The sequence below is a fragment of the Cervus canadensis genome, chromosome 22 (assembly GCF_019320065.1).
Source record: "Cervus canadensis isolate Bull #8, Minnesota chromosome 22, ASM1932006v1, whole genome shotgun sequence".
Taxonomy (NCBI): domain Eukaryota; kingdom Metazoa; phylum Chordata; class Mammalia; order Artiodactyla; family Cervidae; genus Cervus; species Cervus canadensis.
Window position 1 is genome coordinate 24,236,045 of NC_057407.1, and position 15,334 is coordinate 24,251,378.

Here is a 15,334-nt window from a genome sequence, read left to right on the forward strand (position 1 = left end):
TTAAAAAAATGGAAATACAACTGCCATATGACCCAGCAATCCCACTTCTGGGCATACACACTGAGGAAACCAGATCTGAAAGAGACACGTGCACTCCAATGTTCATCGCAGCACTGTTTATAATAGCCAGGACATGGAAGCAACCTAGATGCCCATCAGCAGATGAATGGATAAGGAAGCTGTGGTACATATACACCATGGAATATTACTCAGCCGTTAAAAAGAATTCATTTGAATCAGTCCTAATGAGATGGATGAAACTGGAGCCCCTTATACAGAGTGAAGTAAGCCAGAAAGATAAAGAACATTACAGCATACTAACACATATATATGGAATTTAGAAAGATGGTAACGATAACCCTATATGCAAAACAGAAAAAGAGACACAGAAATACAGAACAGACTTTTGAACTCTGTGGGAGAATGTGAGGGTGGGATATTTCAAAAGAACAGCATGTATACTATCTATGGTGAAACAGATCCCCAGCCCAGGTGGGATGCATGAGACAAGTGCTCGGGCCTGGTGCACTGGGAAGACCCAGAGGAATCGGGTGGAGAGGGAGGTGGGAGGGGGGATCGGGATGGGGAATATGTGTAAATCTATGGCTGATTCATATCAATGTATGACAAAAAAAAAATATGTTCTCATTTGGGATACTGCAGAATTCCCTGTGCTTAGAGCTTTCTAAAACATAGAAGTCATTCAATAAATATTTGTTAATATATAAATAAAAAAAAACAAACAAACACTTGTATCTCAAGATAATTGTAGATTCACATGCAGTTGTAAGAATGAACAAAGAGAGATCCTACATTCACCCTACAAGATACCACCAAAGGTAACATCTTGCAGAACTATAGTACAAAGTCACAACTGGGATACTGACAGCCAAACAGTCAATATATGGAACAGGTCCACCATCACAGGATCCCTCATGTTGCCCTTTGACAGCCACACTTGGCTCCCTTCCAACCCTTACCTGCAAAAAAACCCGCTGCTAACCCCTGGCAACCGCTAATCTCTTCTCCATTTCCATACGTTTGTCATACCAAAAATGTTACATAAACGAAATCACATGGTATGCAATCTTTGGGGATTTGCATTTTTTATTCAGCATAACTCTCCTCAAGATTGTTGCATACATCAGTAACTGTTGTTATTGTCAATAGTATTTCATGGCATGAATGTACTACAGTTTAACCACTGAAGGACACCTGGGTGGCTTCTAGCTTCGGGTTATTTAGAAGAAAACCTATTATGAACAGGCTTCCCTAGTGGCTCAGCTGATAAAGAATCCGCCTGCAATATGGGAGACCTGGGTTCGACCCCTGGTTGGGAAGATCCCCTGGAGAAGGGAACGACATCCATTGGATCATAGAAAAAGCAAGAGAATTCCAGAAAAACATCTACTTCTGCTTCACTGACTATGTTAAAGCCTTTGACTGTGGGGATCACAACAAACTGCAGAAAATTCTTAAAGAGATGGGAATACCAAACCACCTAACCTTCCTCCTGAGAAATCTGTATGCAGGACAAGAGGCAACAGTTAGAATTGGACATGGAACAATGGACTGGTTCCAAATTGGGAAAGGAGTAAGTCAACACTATATACTGTCACCCTGCTTATTTAATTTATATGCATAGAACATCATGCAAAATGCCAGGCTGGATGAAGCACAAGCTGGAATCAAGATTGCTGGGAGAAATATCAATAACCTCAGACATGCAAATGATGCCACCCTTATGGCAGAAAGCAATGAAAAACTAAAGAGCCTCTTGATGAAAGTGAAACAGGAGAGTGAAAAAGCTGGCTTAAACCTCAACATGCAGAAAAGGATCATGGCATCCGGTCCCATCACTTCATGGCAAATAGATGCAGAAAGAATGGAAACAGTGACAGACTTTATTTTCTTGGGCTCCAAAATCACAGAAGAGGGTGACTGCAGCCATGAAATTAAAAGACACTTGCTCCTTGAAAGAAAAGCTATGACCAATCTAGACAGTATATTAAAAAGCAGAGACATTACTTTACCGACAAAGGTTCGTCTAGTCAAAGCTCGTTTTTCCAGTAATCATGTATGGATGTGTGAGTTGGACCATAAAGAAACCTGAGCACCAAAGAATTGATGCTTTTGAACTGTGGTGTTGGAGAAGACTCTTAAAGAGTCCCTTGAACTGCAAGGAGATCAAACCAGTCAATTCTAAAGGAAATCATGTGCTGAGTATTCATTGAAAGGACTGACACTGAAGCTCCAAAACTTTGGCCACCTGATGTGAAGAACTGACTCACTGTAAAAGACCCTGTTGCTGGGAAAGACTGAAGGCAGGAGGAGAAGGGACGACAGAGGATAAGATGGTTGGACGGCATCACCGACTCAATGGACACGAGTTTGAGCAAGCACCAGGAGTTGGTGATGGACAGGGAAGCATGGTGTGTTGCATGCAATTCATGGGGTTGCAAAGAGTCAGACACAACTGAGTGATTGAACTGACTACTATAAACATTTATGCACAAGCTTTTATGTGAATATAAGTGTTCACTTGGGTTTCCTAGATGCCCCAGTGGTAAAGAATCTGCCTGTCAATGTAGGAGACACGGGTGTGATCTCTAGTTTGGAAAGATGCCCTGGAGAAGGAAATGCCAACCCACTCCAGTATTCGTGCCTGGAAAATCCCATGGACAGAGGAGCCTGGCAGGCTACAGTTTATGGGGTTGCAAAAGAGTCAGACACAACTTAGTGACTAAACAACCACAACAAAGTATTCTCTTCTCTGGACAAATGTGCAATGGCTGGGTTCTATGGTAATTGAAATGTTTAGTTTAAAAAAATGCCAAACTGCTTTTTGGAATACCACAGAATTTTACATACCCACCAGCAACGTGTTAGTGATATAGCTTCTTGGCATCTTTACCAACATTTAGTGTTTTTTAGTTCATTCTCTAATTGGATTTTTTTTTCTTTTTACTGTTGAGTTTTGAGAGTGTCTCAGATGGTAAAAGCATCTGCCGACAATGTGGGAGACCCGGGTTCGATCCCTGGGTCAGGAAGATCCCCTGAAGAAGGAAATGGCAACCCACTCCAGTACTCTTGCCTGGAAAATCCCATGGATGGAAAAGCCTAGTAGGCTACAATCCATGGGGTCACAAAGAATCAGACACAACTGAGCGACTTCACTTTTACATATTCTAGATACCAGTCCATTTTGAGATACCAGCTTTATACTTTTTCCCTGTGTATAGTTTGTCCTTTCATCTACTTACAAGTCTTTGCAAAGTGAAATTTTTTCATTTTGATAAACCTGAGTTGACCAATTATTCCTTTTAGGATTATGCTTTTGATGTCAAGTCTGAGAACCCCTTGCCTACTACTAGGTTTCAAAGAATTTCTACTTTTTTTTCCCCTAAAAATTCTATTACTTTACATTTTATACTTTATGATGATTTATTTTGAGTTTTTTTTTTTTTAAATAAGGCAAGAGGTTTAGTTTCAGGTTAATTTATTTGCCTTTGGCTATAGACGTGCTTAAAGTACCATCTTATTGAAAAGGTTACCTTCCATGCATTGAACCGCTTTTGCATTCTCTACTGAAAATCAGTTGGACACATTTGTGAGTCTGTTTGTGGGTTCCTTTGATCTATGGGTCTATTTCTTCATCAGTAGCATTCAACCTTTATGACTGAAGATTTATAATAAGCCTGATATCGGGTAGACTGATTACTGTGACTTTATTCTCCTTTTCAAAACTGTTTTAACTAGTCTAGTTCCTTTGCCTTTTGCTAATAAATTTTACAATAAACTTGCCAATACTAACAAAAAGCTTCACTGAGATTTTGACAGGATTTATATTAAACCTGTACACACATTTGGGGAGAACTGACATCTTTACTATATCAATTCTGAGTCTTTCGATCCATGAATAGAATAGGTCTCTCAATTTACTTAAACTTTCATTTATTTCTTTCATCAGCATTTTGTAGTTTACAGAATACAAATCCTGTACATATTTCATTAGGTTTATACCTAAGTGATTTTTTTAAAAAGTAAATGTAAATTATATTTCATTTTGAATTTTGTTATCTGCTTGCTCATTGTTAGTATATAGATATATAACTGGTATTTGTATGATTAGCTTCTATCTTGCTGAACTCATTTATTCTAGAACTTCATGTATATTTCTGGTGATTTTCCAGTTAGACAATCAGTCTATGTATCTTTTATTTCCTTTCATGAGGGTTTTGTTTTTTGGTGTCAATTTGTTGGTGTTTCTGGATTACTGGCTTCTACAGCTCTAAATCTGAGATATATGAGGTAAAAAGAAAATTCAGGGAATTTACGACCTGTCATTTCTGTGATCCCAAGTTCCCTAGCCCATCTGCATTATTCTTATTTCCTTTTCAAGTCTTCTTATGTTCATTTGCTATACAATCTCCAGGGTTTGCAAGTTTATGCTTAATTTTTAATGTTCCAGTATTTCTTAGATTTCCCATAAAATGTAAAGCTAACATAGACTTACATGTGTATAAGTAAAACAAGGCAGATCTGAGGCTGTAGAAATTTAACTTGTTATTCAATGTAAGACAATCTAAGATGAAGTTTTTCAGAATGGAGGATACTGGAAAACTCATCAAACAGGATAAACTGTTATTGTTTAGTTGCTCAGTTGTGTCTGACTCTTCAGTGACCCCATGGATTGTAGCCTGGCAGGCTCCTCTGTCCATGGAATTCCCCAGGCAAGAATACTGGAGTGGGTTGCTAGTTCCTTCTACAAGGGATTTTCCCAACCCAGGGATCGAACCTACATATCCTGCACTGGCAGGTGGAGTCTGTATCACTGAGCTATGAAGGAAGTCCAAATTGTGTGCATCTAATAATTTAATGTGTATGGAATCTGGCTGCTGCAGACCAAATCACAGAGTTGTCATAATAAGCTATACTTCTGTATAAATTTTCTATTAAACAATAGACCAAAGATTGGCCTAGCACTGATTAAAAGCTAAACTAGGTTATAAAAAGTAAGCAAATCACCATACTCTCCTCTAAAGCACTCAAAGCCTTGGGTCTTCACTAACTATTTTTACTAACCACAGTCCTCACTAACCCTCAAAATAACCAATTTTTTTTTTTCAAATTTATCAAGTCAGTCTTGAGCAAACTATTAACACATTCTTTTCCAAAAGTTTGAGTTTCATATATTACTCTGTTTTAGGAATTCCTCTGTTATTTTCCTTTGCTACATACAATTATTCCTTACTAACAGGCATAATTTAGAGGACAACTTATCACAAAAGCTAAGTACAAAATTCTAAGCTCATAGCTGACATCCATTTTCATAACATTTAAGCTCCTCTGTAATAACCACGTGATGAAAATAAACATGGTAACAGTAACAATAATACTCACTAATTGGCACGAGTCCAAGTTTTACATCCCTTATCTCACCTAACTCTCACGAAAATCTGACAGGGTAGGCATGACCAATAACACTTACGTCCTTCTACAGATAGGGAAAACTGAGATGCGGAGAGGCAAACTCAAGTTCACGAGGTCACACGGATAAGGAGCTTTGGAGAGTTCTTAACCAGTGTACTTTCCTAACTCCAAAGGAAAGATTTCATCGTCCACCCCTGTCTTCAACAAGCATTTGTCACTAACATGAAGACAAAAATGTGGACTGTCATCTCCTTCAGGCTGGAAAATAACCCAGGAGCAATAGCTCACTCATCTCTGACTTCCTAGGTTAGTTCTGAGAGAGGATGTTTTGACACCCAAGCCTTCCCCCATACTCCCAAATCTTTAGGAAAATTGTACTTACCCTTGCTGATTTTTCTGATTACAAAATGTATGCTGGAATATCTTTCTAAGTGGTGATATGTATTCAGACCCCACAGAAAGGTATAATGTAGTTAAGAAAATAAATTTCTTAAATTCCTTACTTAACTCAAACTCAAGTGTTAATAGATATTCCTGGAATTTTTCTTCACATAGAATTATATCTACGTATTCACAGAAAACAAATATACATATAGCACAGCACATAAGTGTATATACCCATGTATTTTACAAAATAAGATACTTCACATTGTTCAGAAATGTCTGTTATTGTTCCCTGAACAGCAGACCTGCAACATTAATCCATTTGAGTAGAACAGATTTATCTATGTTTTGAATTATTTCATAGTTTAATTGGTCTTTTTGTTTTTATTTTTTACAGGTTCATAATACTATAGTGAATGATAATAGGAAATCTCAAAAGGAGAGCCAAAGAATTTAAAAAATTGACTGTCATGGTTAAGAAATTACATTAGCTTAGATTTTCTAGAATGGTTTCAATTTTATACATTTTTTTTCCTTACCAGTATAGGTTGCTAAATGTTTAACTATATAATATTTAAGTTTTTAATTTTAAAAGACTTTTCACATCTTCATATTCTCAAACTTTAACCTATTTGCCTTGCACCATGTAAAAAAAATAACTAAAAATAGATCATATACCAAAATGTAAAATGTAAGCTATAAAACTTCTAAAACAAATATAGCAGAAAATGACTGAATTTTGACTTCGAGTCAGCCAAAGGTTTCTTAGGTTCCACAATAAAAACACAATTCACAAAGGAAAAAAGAAAGTGATTAGAGTTCGTAAAAATTAAGAACTTCTGGCTTTTTAAAAGATGCAGTTAAGACAATGAAAAATCAAATTTGGACAAAGTGTTTGCAAATTACAAATGTAATTAATGAACTGAATCAAAAATATGTGAAGAACTCTTTAACACTCAAAAGGAAACTGTAATCCAATTAAGAAAAAAAAAAAAAAGCAAAGGATTTACCTATTCTAAGCAGCTAGATATATTCTTCATATTAATATATAATATCATAATTTATATATGCACCGTAATTTAGTTGTTTAACTCTTTAGGGAAATAATTATCCTTATGCTTTTTCCAGCTCTTCAGATTCAACGGTTAGGATGTTATGCTAATTGCTTTTTTTGTACAAGGCTTGTTGAATTGTAGGAGAGAAGACCAACAGCATGTGATCAATCCTTTTAGAGTTAATTTACATCTGTAGCTGCTAGAGAAAGAGAAGGGAAATAGGGGGGAAAAGGGGAGAGATTCAAGTAGAAATAATGGTACTTTACTCTATAAAATAGACTTCTCCATTTTCGGTATAGGCCATCTCCCAGTTTTCAGGTAGAGGACCTAAATTATCCTCTGCAGAAAGAGGTAGGTATTGAGGGAACTTCTGAGAAGGGTCCGTGATGGGAGCAGCGATGATGCTACTATTCACAGGTGGGAGCGTTGCTTCTTGGAGACTGTGCTCTTCTTGGTCACCAGAATCGGCTATTTATTCACCAGAGAGAGAGAAAAAAAAAATAATAATAATTCATCAATCATACTCCAAACCAGGGTGATCACTACTGTGCACATTTATGTTCTTAAAATCCTCTCCTAATTGCAGGACATCAACTACATTCTGTCTTACTTTGATGAAAGTTCTTTTAATAGAAAACTGACGTGATGAACCAAATTTATTTTACCGAAAAAGAAGAAAAGGAGAAAATATGCTCAAATAATGCATTACTCACAATCCTGGAAATGTCAAAGAAGCAACATATTCATGACTCAAACCCTCAAGTCCCTCTAACTTTAAGAAGGCCATCAAGTCACAGACTGAGCTGAACTCTCATTACTTAGCTATCATTTGGCTTCATGACTCAAAAGGACTTCTGGGGCAAGGAAAAAGTCCATGCTGAAAACACAGAGATAGTGACATTATCATCCATTTGTAAAAGTTTATCTAAAATATTTTTGGTAGATGGTGGCAAATATCAAAGACTGACAAATCAAACTAAAAAGTCTACAAAGGTTTAGAATAGAGACAGCCCCACCAATGAGTCAGTCTAGCCTCTTTTGGAAAAGTGAGTAGAATGTTCCTGTGAAAACCAAGACAGTTACCCGCAAAGAGTATCCTGTGGGTGGACTGATTTGACTTGGGTCTTGAAGGCTCTAAGTTTCTGAATCTCCTTGCCTTCTTATTAACTAGAAATATCCAGAGGGGATGTCATCAGAGTTTCCACAAACGGCATTGTTGACATTCTGGTTGAATTTTTATAGAGGCTGATGATATTAAATGTCAATCTCTATGGGACTTTAAAACATTAATCAGGGGATGTAGTCATTTTCTGTCTCCCACAATAATTCTCCTACAGACATTTCTGGTTTACTCATAGCCAACTGAGGAATAATAAAAGGTTGCTTTCAAATCTTTCTCTGATGAGTAGCTCCCAATGACACACATGAGAATAAAGGCAATCCAAAAGTTGGATGGAGGACATGTCAAGCCTATTAAATGATTACCTCCACCAAAAATCCACTGCTTCTGAGAAAGAAGCCTGGGGTCTTTCACCGCCCTGCATCTATACCCTCTTCTTCTGGTACCAACCACTCAGATCTCCATTTGGAAATCATCTCCTTCATCGGAGGTTCATGTGGTCCAGGTGGAGACTGACTGATTCCCACTCCAAGCTCATGCAGTGGGCTCAAGTCACACCCATTTCACTCATGCCTTTATGGTTGGATCAGGCACATGATCCATGGCAAATTACAGACTGTTCAGCCTGCAAGTGCTTGAGGAACTATTAGGCAAGAAGAGGTAGCCTCTTGATGCTAAAATTAATAAGCTGGTAGATTCTCATGTTGTGAGATGAGAATGCTGATGGTGCTGATGGCCATCTTGAGAACCTTGGCAAGGCTTATCTGAGAACTAAACCCACACGGAGGAAAGTACAGATGAAAAATGGGAAAGTCACCCAATACCCCTGATGAAGCCTCTCAGAGGATTACATGTACTCCTGGCTTCTCCAACTGCTTGATTCCCTCAACTCCCTTTCCTGCTTAAATCAATCTGAATTGCTTTTACAATTTGCACCTATGAGTGGAGATTAGTAAAATTTTAAGTTAGAAGAAAAAAAGAGGAAATTAAGCCACCATGGAAGAAACAGTTTGAAACTGGTGCGAGCATGTGTGCTCACTTGATTCAGTCTTGATCGACTCTTTGCAACCCTAGGACTGTAGCCCACCAGGCTCTTCTGTCCATGAGATTCTCCGTGCAGGAATACTGGAGTGGGTTGCCATGCCCTACTCCGGGGGATCTTCCCCACCCAGGGACTGAACCTGTGTCTCCTCTGTCTCCTGCACTGTAGGCAGATACTTGACAGCTGAGCCACCAGGAAAGCCCCTGAAATTGGTAATTAATAACAAAGATTCAAAAGTTGGCAAGAATTAAAAGCATGCATGTGTGCAAAGTCTCGCAGTCATGGCTGACTCTCTGTGACCCCATGGACTGTAGCCCACCAGGCTCCTCTGTTTACAGGATTCTTCAGCCAAGAATACTGCAATTGGATGCCCATTCCTCCTCCAGGCATGGCTCCCTGCTTCAGAGTATAGATTTGGAATTAGGTTCAAAATACATACTTTGAGAGCACCCAGGTGATGGAGATTCTAGTACAAGCATTACATTTTGAAGACTGAGATACAAAAACTACTTTAAAAAAAAAATCACTGGAATCTTCAGTTTCTCGGATGGGTTCTGTCAGCTGGCAACATGTCAGAGTATGATGCGGCCACATGGTACAAATGATGGACATCCAGAACACTGCATCCTGTCTGAAGGAAGCCGAGAACTCAGTGCCAGGCAACGAGCATCCTGAAAAAAGTGGACTCAGGGTTTCCAGATCTCTGACTCTTTAAGAAAAGGTGGAAACTTATATTTTGATGCAAAAATTACCAATTTACCAATCATAATTCCTTAAAAAAATAAAGCAGTGTGTCTGGCACAAGCGAAAAAAAAAAAAAAAAAAAAAGAAAGGTAGTGACTATAAGCACCGACTGTGAGGCCAGTCTGCTTGAGTCTGAACCTTGGCTTTATGTTTGCTGGGTTTACTCAACCTTTATGTGCTTGAGTTTCCTTATCTCTACAGTCGGAAGAGTAACAGTCCCTACCTTATAAGGTTGTAGGGAGGATTAGTTTACGTAAAGCACTCAGTACAGATTTTAGTAAACAATAAACCTCATCTTCCTCATTAAAGTCGTTATTGTTAATCTTTGCTTGCTAGTCAGAGCTGGCCCATAGGCTGCAGATTCATTACAAATAGGCAGAAAAGGATGGATTAGACATCAAGCCACAGATCAAATCACAGTGTGCCTGTTTCTAGCTGTGTGTCTTTGAAAGAGACTTTACCTTTCTGGGTACCTGTTTCCTCATCTGTAAAATGGGCGTAACACATGCACTACAAGAATGGAACGTTTTCAATACATGCAAAGCACCTGTCAAAGGGCCTGGTGCTCAGAGTGCTCAAGAGAGCTCAGGATCACGACTGGCTAAAGGAAATACCCAGGGCCAACGTCAGTGGTCATCTCTTAATATAACATTTAAGAGTTAGAGAAATGCTGGGACAATAGTAGACATCCACTAATTTGACTGAAAAATTTTAATTAACCCATTTTAATAGAAACTAGATGTAACAGGAAAGGGATGGTAGCCATAGGTAGGGCACTATATGTGAAAAGAGAAACAATGTGATTTAATCCCTAGTGTATACAATTCATGCTGGGAAGAAGAGAGAGGAGGGAGAGGAAGAAAGAGTCCAGCCAGCATCCCAAAGTCTGGACCACGTGGAGGGAATGTTAGCTCACTGGGAATACATACATGTAAATTGTAACTTCCTAGAGAAAAAAGAAATTCCTCTAGCAATAAGACCTTTTTTTTTTTTTGAGACTTATTTTAAATTATCCAAATATTTATTTTATAGGTTCTCAGTGTCTTCCTGTTTTAAAACCACTTTATTTACATATAACTGACTTACAAAAAGTTACAGATATTAATTTCTCAGCTTTATTGAGGTATAATTGACAAAACTGTAAGATATTTAAAATGAACATCATGACAATTTGACATGTGTGAATGTTACCCAAGGATTCCTTCCATCTAGTTAATTTTTTGGGGAAAAAAAACACACCATAGATATTAAACCCGTACGACTTGATAATTTAGTTTTCTGTTTCTTTTTTCAATAGAACCTTAAACATTCTCATTCTCTGAAAGAAAATGAGAAGTCCAAAAATGAGAGAGAGGAGCAGATTTTAAAAATTCATAGTCCTAATCACAGCTTTGACCTTGACACATGCTCTGACTTCAAAAACTCTTTCATTTAATTTACCGAACATTTAAGAGCACTGCTATCACGCTCTAAAGATTAGATTACTAAATTATTACTAAAGATTGCCAATGCATCCAAAGAGGACAGGTAGAATTGATTAATGGAATACTGAGACTGGCAAGTAGATAAGAAGCTACAAGCTCCAACTGCCTAGTGGGATTGATAACACTATTTCTCAGGGTTCCTGTCTGCAAAATGGGGAAGATAATAGTTAGACTGCTTATTTCTCAAAATTTCCAAAAGGTTTATAAGATACATGTGAAAATGATTCATAAACCATAAATAAACACAAAAAACATTTTCATTTGCAGATGCTTCCCAGTATTTACATCACACACACACACACACACACACACACACACACTCTTGGGACATTTTGAAGGTGACTTTGAGAACATAAGCTCATGTCAAACACACATTCTGGAGCTTATTTTAAATTACACATGCATTTAGATTTATGTGTACACTCACTGTGTACATAACCAGTCAAAACCTTTGATGCTGCAAAGGGCTAGTAAACTTGACTTAAAACACAAAGCCATATAGATTCTGGAGTCAGGGTTTTTGGGTTGAAATGACAGCTTTGACCCTCATTGGTTGAGTAACACTAGACAAGCAGTTAGAACTCCCCAGTAATATGCATGAGAGCTTAGCAAAATGCCTGCCACAGAGCACTGGGGAAACATTAACTCTTTTGGTAATATCGTTATCTCCTGACATTCCAAAGCAGTATTTTATCATTAATCACTAATGAAAAAGAAGCATCGGCAGCCTAATGTTGAACAATAGGGAAGCTGTTGAGAAAACAAGCTTAGGAAGAAAATTAAATAACACTTTTGGTGTCTCTTAGATATGGTTGATGGATGCATCAACTACTTTTTAGTTGTGGTGGTTTGTTATATATTTTCCAAGTTTTTCTACAATGAACAAAATCTTTTAAAAAATGTTTCATTTACTTATATAAATAACTGTGTGTTTTGCCCAATAGTTTAAGCTTACATCTACTTTCATGAAGCACATACAGTGTTCTCTCTCCAGGGCCGCCTATAAATCTGTAATTTGGGCATCATTTGTAGACGATTCTCCCTCTGTCTTGCGTTCGACAGTAAGTTCTATGGTAAGAATCTGGGATGACTGCTCTTGACTCAGCTCCTGCCTCCATCTTTAGTTGCAGAAAGGCAGACTCAACCTTCCCAGGATGCTCCAGGCCTTAAGCACCCTGCTCTCTGCCAGCAGACAGTGCCAACATTATTTAGGCATGTTATTTAGATATCCTGTGTCCCTTTCAAAAGACCCAAGCAGACATCAGCTGAAATCGTACCAATAGCCCATTATTAAAGAACATTCTAGGTAAATATCATTTTAAATAGCTGTATGGTGTTTCTACATTTGAATCCAGTACCCTTCATCACAATTGGCCCAACCAGGAGCCAAGACCTCATTATGTTACTGCCACTCTGTGCTCGAAGCGGTTGCTGGATTGCTACTTACAAGTGGTTCAGAGTGCAAGATGCTTTGACACAGCTAGCGTGGTACACATCTCACAGACTGTGTAGTGGCAATTATTTCAAAGAATTCACATGAGTGAGAGTATGACAGCTTGTCAGCTGTCATACTTGTAGTCTGGTAAGTGAGGAGCCATTTATTCAACATATCCCTTGCATACTGAAGATGCCCAATTGCTTGTCTATCTCAAGATCAATTCTCTCCCTGTACATCTGATCAGGTGACAATCAGTTTTCTTTCTTTGTGCATAAATGAATGTTCACACTGCCTTTAGCAATGGTGACCTGGGGCCAGATTTTTTTTTTTTTTTTTTTTTTGACACCAGGATTTCAAACAGGGGTGTTACAAGGTCAGATTTTCTGAGGCTTGGCTTCTACAACAGGGATTTATAATGGTTAGAAATTAGGAAGCATCAAAACCTACAGTCAGCTATCCCTGCTCTGTTCATGGTTTGTACTGACAAGGAGGACACACAAAGGTACACAAGCTGCTTGGGAGCATCCAGTCACCTTGGCAGAACTGTTTCACTGTATGTTATCCCCAAGGTCTATTAATATTTCCATGCCCACATCTATATTTTTGGGTTATATCATGATTTGCTATTCTTACTTGTTGAAAGATCAAGACCTTTTTTTCTTCATAATGTGCTTTCCTTTTGGTGACGACTACTATATATGGATAAAATATTTTGAAGTAGATGAAATTAGCCGATTTCAATAAATGCTTAAGTAAAAACAGGTAAATTTCTCCTAGATACTGTTAATAGGTCAGTGACCAGCCTAATGAAGAAAATAGAAATTTTCATGAACTTGAATCCTTAGGGCTGGAAGGGGGAACCTGATGTGATTGAATCCTAATCAGTAATTAGAGAAGTTAGATACTAACTTCATAACAAGACAGCTACCAAGAACAAAGCTAGGGTAGCAAACTGGGTCTCCTCCTTTCTCTAGCACTTCTTGCAGAATGGCTGGGCTAACTGTTACAATGATAAGTCACCAAAAACATTTTTTTTTAATTGTTAACTTGAAAAACTTTAGGCTTCTGAATTCAGTGAATGAGAAAGCTTCAGAGAGGTCCATACAGGCAGTAGAAAGCACTCAACTAATAGAAACTGTTTTTCTGAAAGACTCTGTTAAGACTTAACAGCACAAGATGGAAAATACTCTAAAATATCAAAGAAAATAAGTACAGGAAAAACAGAAGAAACAAGATGGTCTTCAAAGTCACAACCTTATAGACTGGAGTAACTCATGTCTTATGGAGCTGTTAAATTTTGAGTTACTCTATATATTAAACCCCCACAAAGCCAAATATATTATTGAACCATTCTGGGTCACTGTGCTAACCTATAGAGCATATATCATGGCCTCAGTGAACAGTGCCTCCTAGGAATGTGCAGGTCCTAATCTGCATAGCTTTATGCAGAGGGTTCATCTTTGAAGATCCTTTCATAAAATATAGCCTACTAAGCTTGAGCATAGATAGCTCTGACTGTATATTAAAAATTATACTGCAATGAGTAATATATGCTATGCAATATAAAATACATATATAAAGTATAATCTTAGAATATTTATTATTTTTCCATATTTTATTTCTTAGGGAATGTAGTAAACTTTGCATTAATTAACTGAAAACATGATTTATTTCTACTGTATCTCTATTTATAAAGGTATGAAATAAAAGGATGCATTCCATATAGCATCAAGTGATATAAACAAATTCTTCTATTTCTCTTTATAAACAATCATCCTTAATTATGGAGCAGTGTCAAGGCCAAGTAATAAATGAACAAAATAGTGATTCTTATCATTCTGAAGAGAGAGAAAGGATGCCGATTATTTTTTATTTCCTTCTACAAACACTTCCCTCCTGTCCCTTTAAGATAGCTGGGTGAAGTTAAAAGACTCTTGACAAGAAGCATGAAAAACAGACCAAGGAAAAGATCAGCTATTATACAGAGTGAAGTAAGTCAGAAAGAGAAACACAGCTATCGTATATTAATGCATATATATGGAATCTAGAAAGATGGTACTGATGAACCTATTTGTAGGGCAGCAGTGGAGACTCAGACATAGAGAACAGACTTGTGGACACAATGCGGGAAGGGGAGGGTGGGACGAATGGAGAGAGCAGTATGAAAACATACACACTAACATATGTAAAACAGATAGCCCATGGGAATTTTCTGGATAACTCAGGGAGCCCAAACCAGTGCTCTGACAACCTAGAGGGATGAATGGGGTGGGAAGTGGGAGGGAAGTTCAAAAGGGAGGGGACACATGTACACCTATGGCTGATTCACATTAATGTATGGCAGAAACCAAAACCATATTGTAAAGCAATTACCCTTCAATTAAAAATGAACATCTTAAAAATAAGGGAGATGGGAGGGAGGTTTAAGAGGAAGGGGACATATGTATACCTACGGCTGATTCATGTTGATGTTTGACAGAAAACAAAATTCTGTAAAGCAATGATCCTTCAATTAAAAAAATTAATAAAATTTTAAAAAGAAAAAAAAAAAAATTCTGGGCACAGGAAAAAAATAAAAAGACCATCTCTTCCATAAGCACTGTGTGGCCAGAGTTTGAATTTTAGTGATCCTTC

General features: G+C 37.7%; 1 protein-coding gene across 16 annotated transcripts in view; it reads right to left on the reverse strand.

Annotated features, from left to right (window-relative positions):
* Positions 1–15,334, reverse strand: part of MAGI1 (membrane associated guanylate kinase, WW and PDZ domain containing 1) — a 645,788-nt gene that overhangs the window by 96,966 nt on the left and 533,488 nt on the right. For all 16 annotated transcript variants that reach the window (XM_043441957.1, XM_043441953.1, XM_043441952.1 and 13 more), the window contains one exon: positions 7,139–7,340. In XM_043441957.1, the coding sequence (XP_043297892.1) occupies positions 7,139–7,340 (202 nt within the window). The remainder of the gene's footprint in view (positions 1–7,138; positions 7,341–15,334) is intronic.